This window comes from Vigna angularis, chromosome 4, assembly GCF_016808095.1.
Source record: "Vigna angularis cultivar LongXiaoDou No.4 chromosome 4, ASM1680809v1, whole genome shotgun sequence".
Taxonomy (NCBI): Eukaryota; Viridiplantae; Streptophyta; class Magnoliopsida; order Fabales; family Fabaceae; genus Vigna; species Vigna angularis.
The window spans coordinates 6,255,806-6,278,051 of NC_068973.1; the positions used below are offsets into that span (position 1 = coordinate 6,255,806).

The following is a 22,246-nucleotide window of genomic DNA, read 5'->3' on the forward strand; positions in this document are numbered from 1 at the left end:
TAAAACCCCTATTAAATTCTTATTTAATAATGATTTTTATATTTTTATTATGAAATGAAGGTTAATTATTAACGTTTCCTTTCATATTTCTATTTTTCAATCGCTAATTATTAATATTTATTAGTTTAAAAAATTTCATGTCACTAGCATTTTAAATTTATTTAATATATTTTTACAAAAGACCTTAATTTTGGAGAATCGTTTTAATCTTCTTTTCGTTTATATATTAATATTCAATATAGGTCTCAAATATTAATTATACTGGTAATGATTTGATAAAAAATAATGTTGAAATTGATAAGAAATCGATGTTTCTGATTGTAATTATTTAAGAGAAACCTTAATATGAAAGGTTTTTTCCCCCTAAATTATTATAATATTATGAAAACATTTTAATATGAAATAATAATCATTAAAAAATCTCGAATGACTATTAATCACATGCCAGAATATAAATTGTTTAATATAAATATATTTTTTTTCAAAATTAAAAAACATATAAACACTTTTCAATTGCCTAGTATACTATTCAAACTGTTATATTTCTTTTAATGGAATATTTCCTCATAAATTAATAAATTATTTCTTATTAATAATATATTTTTTGTATTATATAAGTATTCAAAAATTTACAAACCATAACTAAAAAATTATGTTACAATTATATTAAATACTGTAAAAGTAGTTGATCAAGTATTATAGATAACATATTATACAAAAATGAGCTATAAAAGAACAATAAATATAAATAAATAATGTTAGAAAGAATAAATTAGAAACAAAAAAATTAATTTTTCTTTAATCAAATTTCAAATATAATGATGTTGATAATAAAAATTAGTATTAATATAGACATACATAAGATCTTTACATTTATTCCACTATATAAAAGATTTTTCCCTTTTTATATATACATTTTCTTTTCTATTTAACGCTTTAAATAATATTTTTTCAAAATTAAAATAATTACATTATCAATTTTATTCTTTTTTCCAATTATTTTATTTTTTTAATTTAATCTTTTTTACCTCTAACTATCTTTAAACTAAAATAATTATTTATAATAAAAAATAAATAAAAATTACTTACGACAAAATTATAAAATCATTTATTTTTACTGTTATGAATATAATAACAATATTTTTTTATTGAAGTGAACACATACATATGCGTTTCTATTAATAAATAATTATATATTCATGTGTTATTCTTTATCTTTTGTATAATAGAATAAGTCGTTTACTTTTTTATGATATGAACATTTGGCTTTTTATTATCAATTATGAATTTAAATTTTTACCGATTATTTTAATTAAATTCTCACTTGTGAGCAAATAATTTAAGACCTTAATTTATAAGAATAAGAATAAAGGTTACATGTATTGTCTCGTGTAGTATTTTTGTTTTCAGCTTTCTAACATTATCCCACCGAAAGCTCATCTATGTTTCCGTTACAGTAGAAAACAACAATTATCTAAATTAATTTTTCAAATCATACGCTAAAACGGGCTTAAATTCTTACTTCGTCCTCATATTAAGAGATGAATTTATGTTTAGTATCTGGTTTTAAAATTAAAGATATTAAGTCTTCATGTTACGAAAACTGTATGACTTCAGTCCTATCTTCCCTTTAACGGCGTTAAAATTGAAAACGTTGAATTGAGTGTAGATGTGAGGTATGCAAGAAATGTAGACATGTCATTTAGTTACCTAGAATCATCTAACCCAGCCAAGGAAGGTCGTAATCACCACATGTGTCTTGTTCTTCCACTCTTCGGTGGCGTTCCCTCTCTCTGTGGAGAGACCTGACGAAGACGTGATAGTTTCGTCGCCGAAGGGGACGTTCACGACGGGGTTCAAGAGCGTGTACTACTTCGGCGTGTGGTTCTCGCAGGCGGAGAAGCACAGTGGTTTGGATGGCCAACCGCGATGTTCCAGTGAACGGGAAACGCTCCTCGCTCTCCCTCCTCAAGAATGACAACCTCGTGTTGTCTGACGCTGGACAGAGCAGTGCTAAGCCACCACCATTTCAATCTCTCGGAAACAGAAAAGTAAAACAAAAAAGAAAAAGAAAAAAAGGGAACCCCAATGTGGGAGTGAAGGCCATGGGGAGACAGGGGAAGAAATGAAAAAGGGTTTCCCATTTAAAAACGCTAGTGATTTTATTTCCAGCACCCCAACGCCACGCGCTTCTCCGACTTGGGCCGTAACCCAATCATCCAGAACACCGGCAGCTACGACGCGGGGCGGGCGATCACCGCAGACGGCGACTTGAATCGAATAGAGCGGAGCGGCAGCGGGAACGCGAGGTTGAGAGAGAACACAAGCGCGACGAAGAAGGAGATCGCGAAAAGGAGGTCGAGGAGCGCGAGACGAGGAAGTAGAGGTAGAGGAGCGGCACGACAAGTAGGAGCAAGATGCTTCTACTTTGATAGCGAGGGCAGAGGGGTCCCCTGCGGCGGTCTGGTGCGCTGTTGCGGTGGGGAGATGTCGATTTCGATTTGCGGATAGAATTAGTGACGGTGGTGAGGGTGTTTATGGTATTGCAGGGGCGGTGAAGGATTGAAATCGGAAGCGCGTGCCTCAGCTGTAGCAAGATGAGAGGGCCATGCTTGTGAGAGAGAGCTTGCAAGGAACTGTGCGGCAATCGGCCAAGCTGATGAAGATTTCCGATGAAGGGTATTTAATTTTCCCAATTTAAAAACACGGAATGTATTCTTTTGGTTGCTACATCAACTAACCAACTCATTGCTACGATCACATTTCTTGCACACCTCACATTTACAATCAGTTCAACGTTTTCAATTGTAACGTCGTTAATGGGATAGGATTGAAGTCATACAATTTTTATAACATGGGGCCCAATGTCTTCATTTTTAAAACCGGATACTAAACAGAAATTTACCTCTTAACATGGAGAGTTTAAGCCGCTAAAATATTTTAAAATACGATATTTTTTTAATCAATGTAGAAAAACTACGTTAATATTAATATGATTTAATTTAAATTTACTTTTAATTAAGTTTTTGGCACATTCAATATGATAATTTAGATTTGTTGGTCAAATTAATGAAATTTAATCTTTAAATATGGATTCTTAATTTTTTTAATTGTTAATTATTAATGATTTATTTTTTATGTTTATTTAATATATATTTAAAAACAACTTCAATTTAAAACAATATTAATTTTTAGGTTTAAACACTACAAAAAAGAAGGGCATTACCGAAGGTCAGAAGCCCTCGGAAACAGCCCAAAACCGTCGGTAGAAGGTAATTACCGAAGGCTTATTGACGGCCAAAGAGCCTTCGGTAAATCCCTTGTCGCTAACATTTACCGAGGGCTTCTGCCCTTCGGTAATTACCAACATCTAAAAGATTGTTAACAGGTTCATGCTCATGAGCCCAGGGCTTCTTGAAATGTTGGAGTGAATCTTTGCGGGAGCTAACAATCAATCCTTGTTAAAGTTTAAACAAAAGATTAATGAAATGGAAGATGAGAATCTACTTCGAACAGGTGGGGCTAAATTGGGTTTTAGACAACCTTTGAGTCCACCAACCAAATATTCTTGTGCACTTCCTCCAGTGGAGCATTTGTCTGCATAAACAAATGTAGTTTCTCAATAACTAAATTTCATGCATTGTTCACATCTCAACATTCTCACCATCCGCCACAGGAAAAAAAAACACAACACTAAAAGCAGCTAACAAACCTGTTTTGATGTTTCAAGTGCTATGAGCTCTGCTATTCCAATGCCAGCCTGCAACCGCAAGACAATGCAATTAAGCCAGAAGGATAAAAACAGGCCAATCTTTATCTATGACCAATAAGGAACGTGAGCCCAGAATTGTACACACTCACCTCTCCAGCACCAAGAAACAAGAATCTGTGATCAGTTAAATTACCACCAACCAATTTCAGAGCTGCAACTAATCCAGCAAGGACAACCGATGTTGTTCCCTGGAACACAGTAGACACAATATTAGGGCTGGTTATAGGTTATAAGTATAGGTAAGTACCTGAATTCATTGGTGAACAGAAATTTCTTACCTGAATATCATCATTAAAGACCAGATGTGTTGACCTATATTTCTAGAGTAGATCAAAAGCATTGTGGTTTGCAAAGTCTTCAAACTAAATACATGACAAAACAGGTATAGAAATCAGAAAAACGAAACTAGCAAAGACTACAGTATAATATGCCAAGAAATATTGTCTCTTGAAACACTTGTTAATACCTGAATTAGGACCTTTTCTCCATAAGTTTGCTTGAGTGCTGTCATAAATTCGTGCATAAGCTCGGCGTACTCCTGGAACCAAAGAAGTTGAAACAGAGTAGGTACTTAGCATAATAGGAAATTAGGATGCCTGAAATTAAAAATTACTAATTTCACATAATTGAGCAAGGAAAATAAATCACGAACCTGCCCAGTTGCACGTCTTTGCTTTAGCCCAATGTATAATTCATCATTCAGCAACTTCTCATTGTTTGTACCCACATCAATGGTAATAGGCAAACACTGAAAAACATAACATTACAGGATTACTAAGAAACGAAAGTTACAATATGCACAACAATTTGTAATGTCCGAAAAAAAAAGTTAAGATCTTCAGACAAAGAAACAGATGATTATATGTTTATGACAGGCATAACTTATAGGTTAACAGTGTGATCAAATATACTTACAGCTGATGGGCGAACTCCTCCAAGTGCTGTATATAAAGAAAGTTTCCCCACCGGTATTCCCATTCCCTAAGAATATAGTAAAGCAGAGATTATAACATCATATTTTGTGATTCAATATAACTCATAAATAATAAATGTAAACAAGTATAATGGAATTTACCTGACAACCAAGATCACCAAGACCCAGGATTCGTTCTCCATCAGTTACAACTATGACTTGGATGTTCTTCTCAGGCCAATTCCTTAGTACTTCACGGATCTTCCCCCTTTAAGTTCAAGTACCACCCAAGAGACAAAGGAACAATAAAATCAATACAACCAGTGATCACTTACAAAGCATTCTAAGGGAATAAAACAGAAATCAAACCGATTGAAGAACATCAACACACACTGCTGCCACAAGAACATCAAACAGATTGAAGAACAATTAAACTCAGAACGAATTTTTAAACGCACAACTTACCTCAACCAAGATAGCCCTAGACGATGGCAACCTTTGTAGAGCACGACACCGATAGAAGCCCACAGTGGCCCCTCCAACGAAGTCCGTCGACCAAGTTCCTTTAACTTCAGAGCACATCGTGGTGAGGTCGCCAGAACACCGTCGTCAAGTCGCAACACCAACCACCACCCTCGACCAGCCCCCTCGGAACAATTAATTTCGTCAACCACCACCCTCCTTACCGTCACTATCCTAACGTCCACACACCAATTGCAGCAACAAATGGGTTAAACTGCAGTTCTGAAGTGAGAGAGAAAAATTTGGGGGAGAGGTTCTGCGGAAACAAAAATTGGGAGAATAGAGAAGGAAATCACAAATTTTCATTTCATTAGGTCGATTAATATACCGGCGGCCTATGGAGCCTTCGGTAAACTTAAAAAATCTTCGGTAATCAACCACTTACATGACCGTTGGTACATCCTTCGGTAAGTCAACTTTACCGAAGGCCTTCAGAGGCCGTCGGTATTATTCCTTCGGAAAATAACACTTTTCCTGTAGTGAAACCCTCGGTTGGTCCTCAAGTTTACTGGAGAATCTCAAGTGGATCCTCGTATTTTAAACGGTCTCAATTGGATCATATTATTATTAAAATTGAGTCAATTTTACCATGTCCGTTAAGTTGTGACTAACGGAGTTAACTTGAGCTGACGTGGTGCTATTGATGTAAAATTGTTATATTACGTGGAATTTTTTATTTAAATTAACAGTTGTTGATGTGGCACACGAGAGAAGACGAACGTGGAACCTAACCCAGCCATCAAAACTTTGGTAGCCACCGCGTAGAACCTCTACCGAAACCTGCAAAACAGACAAATCAAATCAGCCCCAATAATCCATTCCACACTGCAACACCCAACACCAAGAAGCTAAACGATGTCGTTTATGCGCGAAGATTTGCTTTGTCGAACGGGGAAGGTGGTGAAGGGTCTAGCGAAGGCAGAACCCGTATGGCGGAAAGCGATGGAGCAATTAGTCTCTTAATTCAGATTCATGCTTTCCCTTTTCCATTTCAGAATCTCTCTTTTCCATTTCCTAATTTCCACATCTTATCAATCTCTTTCTTTTTTTCTTCAATTTTCCGATTCCATTCTTCATTTTTCCGATTCAATTCATTTTTCTCTTTTTATTTTTCTCAAAGCTTTCAAATTTTTCTAATGTTTTATTTTTCCATTATGTTACTAGGGCGCCACCTACAACCCCACTGCCCCGTTCATTTATGCCTTGGAGTTTTTGGTGCTACCAATGACCACAGAATATGCTCTGGCGTAGTTTCCTTCAACCGCAAAGGGTTTCACTTTTGGGGATCTTCCCTTCGACCACTACAACTTCCACTGTAGGCGCATACAAAAAGCCAAAACTGCTTGTTGGTGTAGATTTGATGGATTGGATGCCCTATAACAAGTAACGGATACTGGGTCTTTGGAGGAGATCATTGCTCTGTCATTCTTCTGTTCAAAACAAACTTCTTCATCAAAATTCAATATAAGTTACACCACTTATAGCCACTTTCTAAGGGATTTATTTTTATAGAATATTCTTTCAGGGGAATATTTTGAATATAATGTCCAATTTACTTTTCGCTGTTATCTGTTTAGTCTATACTTATGAATTTCTTGGTTAAAATTTAATGACAGTGTCCATAGTTTAGAAATTATTAAGCCATTTCATTCCACCCTACTAGGAACAAGCAAACAAATGAGAAGTTTGTTTCACATGCTCAAGACAACAAAAAATCTTGTTTCTATGTTGCTGTTTCAAATACATGATTCATGTTTGGACAGGTAACCATCATTCATGAACCGATCATCATCGCTCACCACCGTCAACAACCATCACCGGCGTCGTTGGCTGAGGAGTCCTTTCCGACTATGACGCGCCATAGCTTCCGGCCTTGAGCTTTCGTCTTCTCTAAAATTACAATTCCTCTTCTCACACAAACCAAAATGAAATCCTTAATTCGCAAATGAAATCCCTACTTTCCTTAAGTAAAAATTTGGATTACTGTCACGTAACACTCTTTATTTAAATAACAAATAACAAAGTCCACGTAATCAAACAATACACATCAACATATTATCTATGCACCACGTCAGATCAAGTTAACTCCGTCAGTCACAACTTAACGGACATGGTAAAATTGGCTCAATTTTACAAATAATATGACCCAATTGAGACTGTTTAAAATACGAGAATCCACTTGAGATTTCTCAATAAACTTGAGGACCAACCGAGGGTTTAAACCAAATATTTCTACGTAAAAGTAGCAAAATGATTCGTAATTTGTAGTTCTGCTAACCTGCCAAAATTTAGTGGAATGGTTTGAAAAATGTAAGCTATAAACCTGTTTTAACTAATTTGTCGTGAACCAACTATAGATAAGAACGAAGTAACCTATACATCCATTTTTCCTAAATTAAAAATTAAGATAAAATCTCTTTAAGAGATCAAATTTTTTATATTATATTATTTTGATATATAAATATACAATAATGTTATATTTTAAATAATAATTATTTCGGATGTAAGGTTAATGTCAACTATTCAGGGTTGTATTGTTTAAAGTCAAAATGTTGTCCAGTCATTTGTCTTCCTGTGCATCTAAATTAGTTTGATATTATATGTAGAAGGTACTCCAATATCAATGTCAGTTTAACATTTGACAGATAGTCACTAATGTAATAGTTAATGTACATAACATGTTTTTTTACCTCAAACTTTTTACTTATAAGTTTTGGTGATGAGTTTTTCATTACTGTTGATCTAATTAGGGTTCAATTATGAGTAACTACACTTTAATCTTAAGTTCATAAATTTTAAAGTTAATTTGTTTTAGTACTATTCATCCTAATGAGTCCAATTCAAGACGAGAGGGTCTACTTGATAGTCATCAAGACTCAATGACTTGTTATCTAAGCTAATCTTGACTCCGAATTGTTGCATGATCGGTCAACGTATTCTAATGAATGAGTTAATAATTAACTATTCAAATTAATACATGACCGACTGATATGTTTAGCGACTAACCAAGTTTAGTAGCTTTTATCTAAACTATGTGAAGGTCATACGAATACAAAAATTAATATTTATAATTAAATTTTAATAAGATAATTTAATATATAAATATAAATTATTTTATTAAAGATATTAATTAATTAAAATTCAATAAATATATATATATATATATATATATATATATATATATATATATATATATATATATATATATATATATATATATATTAAAGGGCCAGTCCGCTCATTTGCATAGTGAATATTTTTGGTGAATCTTTAATTGTGAAAATTTCTATATGCCGAATTAATAATTTTTTAATTGTGATTTTTTTTATTATATAGAAATCTTTAATCTTTATGATTGTCATAAATATATATCAATATTTGACTTAAATAGTTTACAGTTTTTAATACATAGTTTACTTTTATCTTAAGTACCTAACTGTTTTCTTTTTCAGAATTAAATATTTTTTATGTTAATTAAATTAAATCAAAATATGTATGATATAATTTAAAATAATCAATAATGATAATATATGTATTGATAATACATGTTATCATATAATAACGAAAAACATATAATATAATATCAGTAAAAAAAATGTAAGTAATATTTTTGTCAAAAGTGAAACTAATATTTTATAATTTATTAGATATTTAATTTAAAATGAATGATCAAATTCTAAAAAGAAAAACAAGAGAACTAAAAATGATTTAATTTGTAATACTAGGCTAAAAATGAGTTAACAGAAAGAAATGAAATGAAAATAAAAATAAATAAAGAGAGAGAATAGTTAGTATGGTGAGATTTGGTGGGGGAGAGACACGAGGCCCCATCAAGACTCTTGGGTAGATGCAAACATGTCACCATAAATCATTTTCTTCTCCCCAAATTCATTAGACTCTGCATGAAGCGGTCCACTCCACGTGCCCCCACTCTCTCTCTGTCTCCATTCTTCTTTCCTTCTTTGCTTCTCTTCTCCACCGCCGTTTCCCACTTTCCCGGCAAAAATCTAACTGCACTCCTTCTGCATGCCACCGTGCTTGTTAGTTTCTAACCGAATGCTTTTTGTCTTCTCATTTAAATAATAACAAAAAAAGCAACACGGAGTAACAGAGTGAAGACTACGATTACAGTGAAAAGTCCTTCAAAACCCCTCAATTTGTTCGGTAAGACGCGATTTGTTTTGTCCTCTTGCAAATTCGAAACTACACCGACTTCCGCGTTCTTTTTGTTTATCTCTATTATTCTCTCTTCTTACTCTCAGACTGCACCGCTTAAAATTTGGTATTCTCTCTTTCTCTCAGTTTAATGTTTTTGTGTGTCTATTTGACTAGGGTTTTAAACTGCTTGTTTTTGGTTTCAGGATTTGACATCCAGCTCTAAGCGCGAATTCATTGCCTCTCTAATTCACAGGTTTTGTCTTCGATTTGCGTGTTTTATTGATTGGCGGTTTTCTTTGTGATTTCGAGTTTTCGGTAGTTATGGCGTTTGAGCAAACCTCTGTTCCTGGCGGCGATGTTGTGCGGCCACTGAATTCAGTAGCGCGGAGTGTAGCGGAAGAGCCTCTCGTTTTGCCGGTGTCTACGGCGGTTCCTGGTGCGGTGCCGATTTTCTGTCCTGCGTCTGTCTCTGATGCTGGCTTGGTTGGAATGGGGTATGGGAATGTGACTTCGGGAGGTGGCGGTGGTGCTGCCACATGGTGTGTTCGCCCCGCTGTGCCAGTTCATAATCACAATCCCTCTGTGAATCCTGCTGTTGGGTTTGTTCATGCTCCTAGTTTTCCCAATAGGGTTGGTGCTGTTGGTGGCAATGCTGTTGATGTTTCGAGTAGTTTTGTGGCTGCTACTCATGGGTTTCCTATGAATTTGGGGGGTAACTGGGTTGCATCGGGTAATGGCCTGGATAGTATTAATAGTAGTGATGTTAATAATAATAATAATAATAATAATAATAATAATAATAACAACAACAACAGTGCTGTTCCGGGGAACAGCAGAGTCATTAGCAATTATGGTGATAATGTGTGTAATAATGGGGTTGGTTCCATTTCCAATACACCTTCAAGCCAGCGGACTGATCAGGCGAATGAGGAGGGTGGGGATGATTCGATTTCAGGGCGGAAAATGAAGTTGATGTGCAGTTATGGTGGGAAGATTTTGCCTAGGCCTAGTGATGGGATGTTGAGATATGTTGGAGGGCAGACAAGGATCATAAGTGTTAAGAGAGATGTGAGTTTTAATGATTTGGTGCAGAAGATGGTTAGTACATTTGGGCAGCATGTGGTTATCAAATATCAGCTTCCTGATGAGGATCTGGATGCATTGGTTTCGGTTTCCTGCCCTGATGATCTGGAGAATATGATGGAGGAGTATGAGAGGTTGATTGAGAGGTCTCCTGACGGTTCTCCCAAGTTAAGGGTCTTTCTTCTTTCTTCTTCAGAACTTGATCCTTCTGGTGTAGCACAGTTTGTAAATTTGCATGATGGTGGACTGAAATATGTTGAAGCTGTGAATGGAATTGCTGATGGGATTGGTGGCAAACTAACAAGGAAAGCGAGTTATACAAGCGCAGTATCTACCCAGAATTCTGATTTTAGCGGGATAGATGCTCTTGATAGCTTGAATGCTGCTCAAGGGGATGTAAGTGGGGTACCTGTACCTATGCCCAGTTCTTTATCACCTGTGGGGAACGTGGCTGCTTCTCATGATGGTTCCTCAAATTCTGTGGTTCCTGAGCCTGGTACATCTTACACAGAGGCCTCTGCAGTTCCACTGGGCATTCCTGTAAGTAATTCTGGCCCAACTCACATTCCACCTCTCCAGAATGAGGTTGAGTTAGAAAAGTCTGTACCTGTTACTTTTTCTCAGACTCAATTTGGGTTACAACAATCTGGTTTGGAAATTCCACCATCTGCACCTTTGCAAACTTCTTTTGATCATCGCCAGGAGGTTATGAACCATGCAGATTATGTCCAGCTGCCTCCCCATATGGGATTCCTGAATCCTCAATTTCTAGGTAAGCCTGGCTCCATCTACACCCAACATCAATTTCATGATCATACTTCTCGTTTTGGGTCCCATCAGGTAATCCCTGCAATGCAAATGGCCATGACTCAGCCATTTTCTCATGCTGCTTTAAGACCTAGTGTTATTCAACCACAACCATTCATGCAACCTCAGCAAAACCTTTTGGACCAATATAATGATGAAAATGCTTCAGGGCTAAGGATTCACCAGGTTCCTGCTGAACAAAGTTACAAAACATTTCAGGTTCAAGTCCCTTTTGGAGGTAATTATGGCTGGGTCCAGGTTCCTTCTGCAGAGCATGTGATCTTTTCTGATGCATTTGTACCTCAACAACCAATGATGATCCCTGAGAAACTCCAACGAGTGGAGGACTGTTACATGTGTCAGAAAAAGCTGCCTCATGCACATTCAGATCCTGTGGTTCAGGATCAGCGAAATAGCTGTGCTGGTCCAATTTCTGATTCAATCCCAAGTTTCTATAGTCTCCCTACGGAGGACAATTCTAGGGCTCAAGCAACAAATATGGTTTTGGTGTCTGCACCAGTGAAGGATGACAATGTTGAACAAGCAGTTGTGACAAGACCCAAGGTCCATAGCAAATTGGATACTCCAGCTGGAGCAGCTTGTACAGACACAACTGGTCTTTCTCTGGAGCTTGAAAGTGAGACGGCTTTTATACAAAGGCTGGACAGGTCTGATCATCCCAGGAATGCAGTTATCCCGGAAGCAGTTGTAAGAACAGGAGAAAAACAGTTGCCAAGTGATGGGCTGATGGGAACAGCACCGCATTCTTATCGAGATGATATCACCCGCCAGCATATGGTGCCACTTCAAAGCAGGTCTAAAGAGGATGCTCTTGTGAATAAACCTGTTGCTAATGATATACCTTTAGTTGGTGGCACATCTGTTGAAAATTCTGACTGTGTGGTTCAAGAATGTCCAACAGAATATACAAATGAACTTCCTAGCACTACTTCAAAAGCAGATGCCATGGAGAATTGGATAGCACAAGATCTTCTCAAACCTATTGATGGAAGAATAGACAACCTGAAAATAGGTAATCCTGAAAATTTTCTAAATAATGATAAATTTGATTACAGCACTCAACATGTTGCAGAGAAGAAAGGGGTCCCTCTAGATAACAAAATTGGGAAGTCAAAGTTGATCACTGATGCTGATCAAATTAATATGATAGATATTCTTCCTAGTTCTACTGTGGAAATTTCATATGGGAATAATTCCAGGCCAGTGGAATATAATGAGGTTATACAAACCCCTGTTTGGGGCATACCTGGATCAAATCCTCAGCCAAAGAGTGGAAACCATCACAGGGAGGATGCAGTTTTATCTTCAGTTCCTCCATCTGCTAGATTTGGAGAGGTGAAGGATTCTTCAAACTCACTTTTTAGCAATCAAGATCTATGGAATATACACAATTCATACTTTCCACCTCCGAGACCTAACAAAGTTGCATTGAAGAAAGAAACCTATTCAAATATGGATCAACTTGGTGAGAATCTTGGCATCAATGGGGAACAAAATTTAGAAGCTCAATTAGACAATGGCCTCTATCAAACACTCAAACAGAATTTAACTTTGGAAGAAGCTCGATCTGCCGCCAAGGGTATGTAAATTTGTTCACACCTTAAATGAGTTATATATTTATAGTATCTAATTTTAAGCTTTTGACACATAGTCGTTGTGTTTTGGTTTCTTGATTGAAGTCTCATCAGAAGACCGACAACTTCAAGCCGTTGCTGAAGGTTTAGCTGCTTCCGTTCTGCACTCAAGCACTTCTTCAAATCTTGATTTGAATGCCAAAGATGTGCCCCATCATGAGGACATTGGCGATGGAGATGTTCAAAATAATCTAATAGATATACAGCATAAAGATAAAATTCAGGTGACATTGCTTGCACACTCCTTGGTATTGTAGGAATAGTTTCTATAATAATATATTTTGTTTACCCCCTCCATCCTACTTTCCAATGGGTGCAGACATGGCAAAAAAAAGTGTACTGCCTGTACATGTCCCATCATGATATTGATTGTGATCAGATGCCTGCATGGACCCAATTCCACTTTGATAATAAAACAATAGTATTAGTTAAATTGTAAAGTTAAGCTTACATCTTTCTTTGTAGTAACAATATGTTCTGGAATTTCTTGTTAAGTTTTTTACTTTAGTTTTTATGGGGATACACAATACGGACAAGATTGGGTATCAATGTTTTCATGTCTGACTGTCAGGGAAGGATGTGGATTCATGGGTGGGTTTGGGAAGGTGGATCTTGAGGAGGGAAAAATCCACCCTATTCCATTGCTGCCCTTATTTGGATGTGCTTTTACTCACTTTTCTTATTATTGGTGTTGATAGTTTTTGTTATCATTATCATCATCATTATAATAATGATAATGATAATAATAAATTTAAATATTTATTTTCCTCTCAGGATCTCAAAAGCAAGCTCCCAGAGAAATTAAATTTTGGCTTTCCAGCATCAGATGTTGGAGCTTTGCAGGTTGAATGTCTTCTTTTGCCTGTGTTCTCTCTTCTATGATTTTATTTTTCCAACTAAGCAAAGCTAAAACCTTAACTTGCGATTTGACTAGATTATAAAAAATTGTGACCTTGAAGAGCTGATAGAGTTGGGTTCTGGGACCTTTGGTACTGTATATCATGGAAAATGGAGGGGCACTGATGTGGCAATAAAGCGGATTAATGATAGGTGTTTTGCAGGAAAGCATTCGGAGCAAGAGCGCCTGGTCTGTTTCTCACCATTAATTGTTCTGATTTCTATTTGCGACCTTGTTTTTGCCATCCAACGAACTGACTGACATTGTTCATGATTTATACATCTACAGAGAGCAGACTTTTGGAATGAGGCAATCAAGCTTGCTGACTTGCATCATCCAAATGTGGTAGCATTCTATGGTGTTGTGCTTGATGGCCCCGGAGGTTCTGTGGCAACAGTGACGGAGTATATGGTTAATGGTTCTCTAAGAAATGCATTGCAGAAGAATGGGAGGTACTTGTAATGTATTTGTATATGTGCATGTCCCAAGGTGCATGCTCACAAAACCATCTGTTGACTGATTTGCATTACTCTGGTTTAATGCATAACTGTGTTCTTAACAGTAAATTGTAGGCCATAGTAAATGTTTATTGAAGGAGAGGTAAAGAGATGGACTGGGGAATGGGCCACGGAGACAGGCCCAAATCAGGTTAAGCGTGTTTAGTAACAGAACTTCCTGGTTTTGCGTGACAAGGAGAGAGTGATGGATTGAAGTCTGGGAATCATGAGTATTTGGAAAAGGTTAAACAAATGAAAGGGGATGGGGGTGGGGGTGGGGGGTTTGTGTCTTAGTATTGGGAGGTTTGGGTTTGAGCAGAGGACGTACTCAGTTGGAGTATCAATGTCTTTTCCTTTACTTTCGTATCCATCTTGTATGGAGTACTGTGCTCCTGTTCGTCTTTATTTTTCAGTATTTCTTACTGTTTTCATTGGTGATCGGTGTTCTGTGAGGTTGTAGTGAGCTATCTTAAAACAACGTTCAGTTTTTTTCTACTTTGTCCCTCTGGTTGCTATAATAATCAATTGTTTGATTTATGTGATAATATCAGGAATCTTGACAAGCGCAAGCGGCTGTTGATTGCGATGGATGTGGCCTTTGGCATGGAGTACTTGCATGGAAAAAATATAGTACACTTTGACTTGAAAAGTGACAACTTGCTCGTGAATCTCCGAGATCCACATCGTCCAATATGCAAGGTTGAAATATTTTATTCTTATGTGGTCATATTTGAAATCTTGTTCTGTATTTATTCAAACTAGAGATGCATTACACTAAACTGTAAATAAGGAAGTGAATAATTTGCGGACCAATTTCCTTGGATTCAGGTTTGTTAATGATTTATAATTAGCTCCACAACTGCAACGTTTTTTTCTATCAGAATTTTTCTTAACGGAGTAATGTTGTGTGCTTCTTGGTGCACGCTGCACTACGCAGCATAGAGCACTTGAATACATGGCCCTGTTTGTTAAGATTGCATAAAATAGTGATTTATTTTTTAGAGATTTATGTGAGGGAAAAATAGTGTTTTTTTTACGAAGAGTTTAATGGTATGCAATGAGGGTGTAAGTATATTTTACATTATTAGTGTATTGTTTTTTCTCTTATAGAAGACACTTTATTTTGAAAGGTGGTTATAATTTGAAAAATCTATTCAAAGTAATTACTCAAAATAAAGACAAATTTGTTTCCTATAGATTATTTTTTCTTCTTCGAAAGCTTAAACAAACCCATAAAAATTATTGAAGTGATTGTTTAGAAGTAAAATGTCGATGCAAATGGACTCATACATTTTGTATCCCAGTTATCGACCCTTGTGACTTTCATTTCAGGTTGGTGACTTGGGTCTGTCCAAAGTAAAATGCCAGACTTTAATATCCGGCGGAGTTAGAGGAACTCTACCTTGGATGGCCCCAGAACTGCTGAATGGGAGCAGTAGTCTTGTATCGGAGAAGGTTTATTTTGTGCTTTAACTTGTTAGAAACATTGATTTATTTTTATGCTTCCTTCGTATTTGTCATGCTATAAACAGTTTTGCTTCTCATATTTATCGTTCTAGGTTGATGTGTTTTCGTTTGGTATTGTTATGTGGGAACTGCTCACGGGAGAAGAGCCGTATGCTGATTTGCACTATGGGGCCATTATAGGTAGTTTAGTCCAAATGTTGAATCCATACGTAGCCTTTTATTCACTAGATTTTGGTTATATTGAGATTTTGGTTTTCCAAACATAATTCAGGTGGTATAGTAAACAACACTTTAAGACCTCCAGTTCCAGAATCTTGCGATCCAGAATGGAGACTGCTAATGGAGATGTGCTGGTCATCAGAACCATCAGAAAGACCTTCCTTCACTGAGATTGCCAATGGATTACGTTCCATGGCAACCAAGATTTCTCCTAAAGGACAAAATCAACAGCAGCAACCTGCCTCATCGCTGAGTCAAGCGCAGAAATAATATCCAACAACTGCAGTGTGCTTAATTCCTGTTTTGGATCTGATTTGTGTTTTTCGTCGATTCCGTGGATCAATCCTTTGTTGAATATATACAATAGAAACAGTTTGCAATTGTCAGACGGTAAGGTAAGGTTAATAGTTGTCGGTCCTTTTAGCACTGCTACAGATTCTTGTATTACACCCAAAACAAAGTGAATATCATGGGTCGTACTGGTTAAAACAGAAAAAGAAAGAAAGATATCGATATTTTTTTTTTAATTTTTTTATAGTGGTTGTAAAGATGGACATTGTAAAGAATAAAAAAGCACTTAACAGTAATGTTGTTACGGTTACTGTTTTGAAGTGATTATTTTGATTTTGATAGAAAGGAAGAATTTTAAGTGATTACTGATCCTTAATAGTGGTTTGTTATTGTATATGTTGACCTAGGACCTTTTCTTTTCTTCAACTATTTGTGAAGTGGATGCCTCGACAACTAAGTTTCTTTGCTACCACTACTCTATGAATGGACGTGGGAGCCACCAACAGCTGGGCATGACACAGCATGTACAGTTGGGTTGGCTATATCTTTTCCGTTAGGTGTGGTGTTGTGGGGCACATGAAATTGAAGTCATATTATAATACCATTTTCACTCTTCATTTGCTTTTCCTTTTCTAGTATTTAATTCTATTATTGTGTCTTGGGTGACGGACATGCCAATTGCCAAGCATCGGCCGAAACCGTCCCTGGTGATTCCAAACTTCATAATGGTTTCCGGTTCACACAATTGTGTTTCCTTTTTTAATTAATATTTTTTAGTTGGAGATGTTCAAAACAGCTGTACTGTATCTTCAATTTTCTTTGCCATATCCTCCTTTGCACCTCTCTCTTTCTCTCGTCCGATTCTTTATAATCATCATCTCTGTGTTGAAGCTATCTACATAATTAAACTCCCGTCAGCTCCAACCCTCTCAAACTGTTCATTCTCTGAAAATATGGCTGGTTCAGAGGGGAGGCCATTGGTTGAGGCAGTGGAACAGAAGGAAGATTTCTACGAGGAGCAAGAGTCCAGTGGATGTGGGTATGGATGCTTTCGGGGATTTGGGTTGAGTTGGTGCAGGGGAGGCCGTGAAGAAGAGAAAAATGGTGATTCGTGGGTGAGTTGCAAGTTGAGGAATATTAAGGAGTTTACAGAAGTGATTGCAGGTCCCAAGTGGAAAACATTCATTAGAAAGATAAGCGGGTATGGAAAGAAGCAGCAGAAGAACAGATTTCAGTATGACGAACACAGCTATGCTCTCAACTTCAATAGTGGGGCTCAGAGTGAAGATGATGACATGCCTCCCTCTTTCTCAGCTAGATTTACTGCTCCTTTCCCTTCTGCTCGTCGCCAAACCGAACAATGATTTCTTTCTCAACATTTTATTGCGTAACTTGTTAGTGTTTTTAATCGCTACATTCATCAATCATTCATTCTGTAAAGATCATTCTTTTTGTTCAAACTGTTTTGCATTTCGTCTTTCCCTTCTGCTCTTGCTCAATTTTCCTCATTCAATTACATGCCGAATGTTTCCAAAAACAACAATCTTTCCAGAACGAAAGGGGTATATTATAAGATAAACTTGTGAATAGATGTAGAGGTAACCTGTTCCAATCAAAGGCGCTAAAAACAAATCACGCGGACGAATCTTAACTCATGGTATGTTATGTTGTAGAAAGCCCTATGGAAATTACGCCTCTCAAGAAATCTTTTCCGAAATGGCACTGCTTAAAAGAATAACATAGATCAGCATAATAATTAGCATGTCTTTTTTCTTTAAAAAGAACTGATTAGAGAGAAACATTATTTAAACTTTTTTAAATAATACAATTTACTATAAGCTAATATTAATTGTTTTTATATTTTTTATTCAATAAAAATTATTACTAATGAAAACAGAGGCATATGCACGTGTATATATATCTTTCTTTTGATGGTAAAAAATTAATTACTATAACAATTAATTAAAATATGTTACTAAAACGTATATTGAAGTTGTATAAATTATGTACATAAAATTATTTGTTATTAATTTTGATAGTGTTAAATTGTATAATAGGAGTTTTGAAATATTTTATCAAAAGAAAAAATTATAACAAAATATGCATATAAAAATAGTTATGAAACATTTAATTTTTTATTAATTATTATTTATTAAAATATATACAATAATTTTCTAGTCAACGTATATATTTTATATTCTTATTTTACCTTAAATCATTTTAAAATTAAAAAATAAACTATACAGATATTAAAGCAGTTTATTTAGATATAAAGACTAAAGAGTTAGTTAGCCGATACTAAAAGTAAAAGAAATAAAAGTATATAAAAAATAATTACGAAATTCAATCTCTATTAATACTAGTTATCGATTAATAATAATTTTATATAAAAATCAAATAAAAAAAGCAGCTACAATTTAAATAATTAAATATATTAAGAAATTAATTTTCAAATAAATAAAATTGAAATAAAGAAATTATGAAATTATTTACACATATATAGAATATATATGTTTATATATGAATAAGTATGTACTATTATGAAAATTATACTTAGATTTAAAAATTTAGGTGAGTAATGTAACATCTCATTTAATGGTATAAATTATTAAACAAAACATAAATTCTGATCATGCATAGGAGATAAAAAGAAACATACAAAATATAAATACAGTTATCCAAAATAATAATCATACTAATATTTTATATATATATATAAGATTACATAAATTAAAGAAGTCTTTCTAAAGACAAGAGCAAGTTATACCAAAGACTAGGTGAAAAAAAAAACATGATGATCACTTAGTAGCAACTTCGACCTCCTCCAAAGGCATGTTATTGAAGTTAGTTTTCTGTTAAGATTACTAATTTATGGTAGTAATCTGTTAGGGTAGTTAGACCTTTAGTGTCTTTTCCGTTCCCCTTTCCTAACCTTTAAAAGGTTAGGTTTTCCCCTCAATATTTTCATATATATATAGAACACACAGAACACAGTACTGTAATTTTTACCATTTTCATAGATATGAGAAGTTGAAGCTTTTCTTACCTTTTCTCTTGTTCCGATTTACCTCTTCTCTTACTGTATCTGCAACGGAAGTCTTCTGGTATGCCTTCCATAGATTCTCTCTCTCTGCTACAAACCTAAGGCTCTGCTATGTTCCTATTTCTATTCACCATCAAATGCTGATAAAGATTGGGTGCTTCTGGAAGAGATATTTTAATCTCCGTGACTTTTCCAGCTTTTGAGTTTTAGTTTAAAGGGCTTTTGGGCCTTTCTTCGTGTCTTAAGAATTTGGGCCTCACTTACAATATGGTATCAGAAGTGCAACCTGTTTCTTGAGTTGTTCTTGGCATCTTGACCTGTTCTTGACACGATGGAAAACAACCCAGATCCCACCACTAATCCCTCCAGCCCCTATTATCTTCATCCTGGTGAAAATCCAAGCATTACCCTTATTTCCCAGGTCCTTACTGAATCCAATTACTCATCATGGAGCAGAAATCTGAAACGAGCTATACTCTCCAAAAACAAAATTAAATTCATTGATGGCAGTATCCAAAAGTCTGCCAGAACTGACAAATTATTTGAAGCATGGGAAAGATGTGATACCATGGTTCTATCTTGGATCATCAAGACCCTTTCAACCCAGATTGCAGAAAGCGTCCTTTATGTTGACACTGCCCAAGATCTTTGGGAAGAACTCAAAGACAGGTTTTCTAAGGGAGACTATTTCAAGATTTCAGATTTATTACAAGATATCCATTCTATTAAGCAAGGAGAAAGAAATATCAGTCAATATTTCACTGACTTAAAAATTCTTTGGGAAGAATTAGAATCTCTCAGGCCTATACCCTGTTGTACTTGCCAGAACCCATGCACCTGTGATCTATCTAAAATCTCTCTAAAATACAGAGAGGCTGAACACGTTATTTGCTTCCTAAAAGGACTCAATGACACCTATCAAACTGTTCGGACTCAAATCCTTCTAATGGAGCCACTTCCCAACATCAACAAGGTTTTTTCTCTCCTTATACAGCAAGAAAGACAACATCAGGACAGGGGAGGCCAAAATGATTCTTTCAAAATTTTAGCCAGCACATCTGACAAGACCAACTGGAGAGGTCAAGGCCGTGGCTCTAACTCAAGGGGTCAAGGAAGAGGAAGAGGGAGAAATCCCAACTATGGGAAGAAATGTTCCCATTGCCAGAAGATGAATCATACAATTGATGAATGTTACTCTAAACATGGTTTTCCACCATGGTACAAGAAGAATGATCACCAAAACAGTCAGGATAGGGGAGGCCAAAATGAATGGAGTTATGCTAATGCTTGCAAAGAAGATTCTACCTCTACCCAGACTCAAAATACTCAACAGGAGACTCATAGTAATTCTATGCAGGGTTTTACTCCTGAACAGGTGCAAAAATTATTAAATATCATAGAGGGTACTCAGACCCAAAATACTCACAACATTAGTCAGGTTCAGAGAAACATCCCTGAAGACAACCAAGGTAATTTTTCCTGGATCATTGACACTAGGGCCACTGATCATGTGACCCATGAAAGAAAATATTTTGTTACTTTTCATAAAATTAAACCCATAACAGTCAAACTTCCTAATAATTCTATGGTTACAGCCCAATACGCTGAAACTGTCCAATTCTCTGAAAATCTTATCATTTTCAATGTTCTCTACATTCCTGAATTTTCCTTTAACCTTATATCTGTACAAACTCTAACAAGGGACTTAAATTGTATTCTAACATTTTCTTCTAAGACCTGCCAGATTCAGGACAACTCTACCTTGAAGATGATTGGGCATGCTAACGTTTTCAAAGGCCTTTACTATCTTCAGTCATTTCCTGTTTTTACCCAGCACTATGTCCCTAAGACTGTTCTTTCTTGTAAACATGTTAGTGATGACCTATGGCACTATAGATTAGGACATCCAGGTCACAAAATCATAGAACAAATATGTAAAAGTTTTCCCTATGTTCAAATGCCATCTAAGATTGTTTGTGATATTTGTCATTATGCTAAACAACATAAACTGCCTTTTTCCCAAAGCACCACTGTTTCTGCTAACTGTTTTGATCTGATACATTGTGATATATGGGGACCCATTTCTATATCTTCTATCCATGGGCATAAATACTTTCTTACCATAGTAGATGACTATAGTAGACACACTTGGATTTTTTTTAATGCACAATAAAGGACAAACTAGAGAGCTTTTACAGAATTTTATCTTAAAAATCAAAAACCAGTTTGGAAAAACTGTTAAAACTCTTAGATCTGATAATGGCCCTGAATTTAATTGTATCAGCATGTATAATTTCTATGGTATTGAACATCAAAAAAGTTGTGTGGAGACACCCCAACAGAATTCTATTGTTGAACGTAAGCATCAAGATATATTGAATAAAACTCGTAGTCTTCTCTTCCAATCTGGTATCCCTACTGCTTATTGGTGTTACGCTGTTTCTCATGCTATATATTTGATAAATAGGCTTCCTACTCCTGTTCTTAATGGTAAAACTCCTTATGACATGATATATAACAATCCTCCCACTTATTTGAACTTAAAAACTTTTGGATGTCTTTGTTTTGCCTCCACTTTAGAACATAATAGACACAAGCTTGATTCTAGAGCCAGGAAATGTGTTTTCTTAGGATATAAAAATGGGGTCAAAGGATATGTTATACTTGATGTGAATACTAGAGAGATTTTCCTAAGCAGGAATGTTATTTTCTATGAGAATATTTTTCCCTACAAAACTCAACAGAATAATGCTAATAATTGTGCTGAAAAGGAGATAGAAACTGTTTTTCCGAATGATTTCTGGTATGGTCCTAATTGTAATGAGACTCAAAATTTTCTTGAGAATATAAACACTGAGCAGGATCCTGATCACACAGAAAACACTAGCACCAATACTGGTAATGACCATGCTAGTGACAGT

At 35.6% G+C, this 22,246-nt stretch overlaps 2 protein-coding genes, 1 long non-coding RNA gene and 1 pseudogene across 6 annotated transcripts; 3 read left to right on the forward strand and 1 right to left on the reverse strand.

Annotated features, from left to right (window-relative positions):
* Nucleotides 1-3,543: 3,543 nt before the first annotated feature.
* On the reverse strand, nucleotides 3,544-5,267 carry LOC108331298 (NADP-dependent malic enzyme 4, chloroplastic-like; annotated as a pseudogene).
* Nucleotides 5,268-5,926: 659 nt separating this feature from the next.
* LOC128196349 (uncharacterized) lies at nucleotides 5,927-6,817 on the forward strand. The gene is made up of 2 exons (XR_008248565.1): nucleotides 5,927-6,134; nucleotides 6,372-6,817. It is a non-coding gene; the product is annotated as an uncharacterized LOC128196349 (long non-coding RNA).
* A 2,202-nt stretch (nucleotides 6,818-9,019) lies between these two features.
* LOC108331552 (uncharacterized) lies at nucleotides 9,020-16,592 on the forward strand. 4 transcript variants are annotated; one of them, XM_052876946.1, is made up of 10 exons: nucleotides 9,020-9,371; nucleotides 9,569-12,855; nucleotides 12,956-13,134; nucleotides 13,685-13,753; nucleotides 13,845-13,997; nucleotides 14,097-14,260; nucleotides 14,857-15,004; nucleotides 15,638-15,760; nucleotides 15,865-15,952; nucleotides 16,044-16,592. In XM_052876946.1, the coding sequence occupies exons 2-10, from the start codon at nucleotides 9,687-9,689 to the stop codon at nucleotides 16,259-16,261; spliced, it is 4,311 nt and encodes a 1,436-aa protein (XP_052732906.1). In that variant the 5' UTR covers nucleotides 9,020-9,371; nucleotides 9,569-9,686; the 3' UTR covers nucleotides 16,262-16,592. The 4 variants fall into 4 exon arrangements, with proteins under 4 accessions (XP_052732906.1, XP_052732908.1, XP_052732909.1 ...); XM_052876947.1 differs by having other exon boundaries at nucleotides 9,026-9,489; XM_052876948.1 differs by lacking the exon at nucleotides 16,044-16,592 and having other exon boundaries at nucleotides 9,023-9,489; nucleotides 15,838-15,952.
* On the forward strand, nucleotides 16,251-17,763 carry LOC108331553 (uncharacterized). The gene is made up of 2 exons (XM_017566309.2): nucleotides 16,251-16,386; nucleotides 16,690-17,763. Exon 2 carries the CDS (start codon nucleotides 17,236-17,238, stop codon nucleotides 17,644-17,646), a length of 411 nt encoding a protein of 136 aa, XP_017421798.1. The 5' UTR covers nucleotides 16,251-16,386; nucleotides 16,690-17,235; the 3' UTR covers nucleotides 17,647-17,763.
* Nucleotides 17,764-22,246: the final 4,483 nt, after the last annotated feature.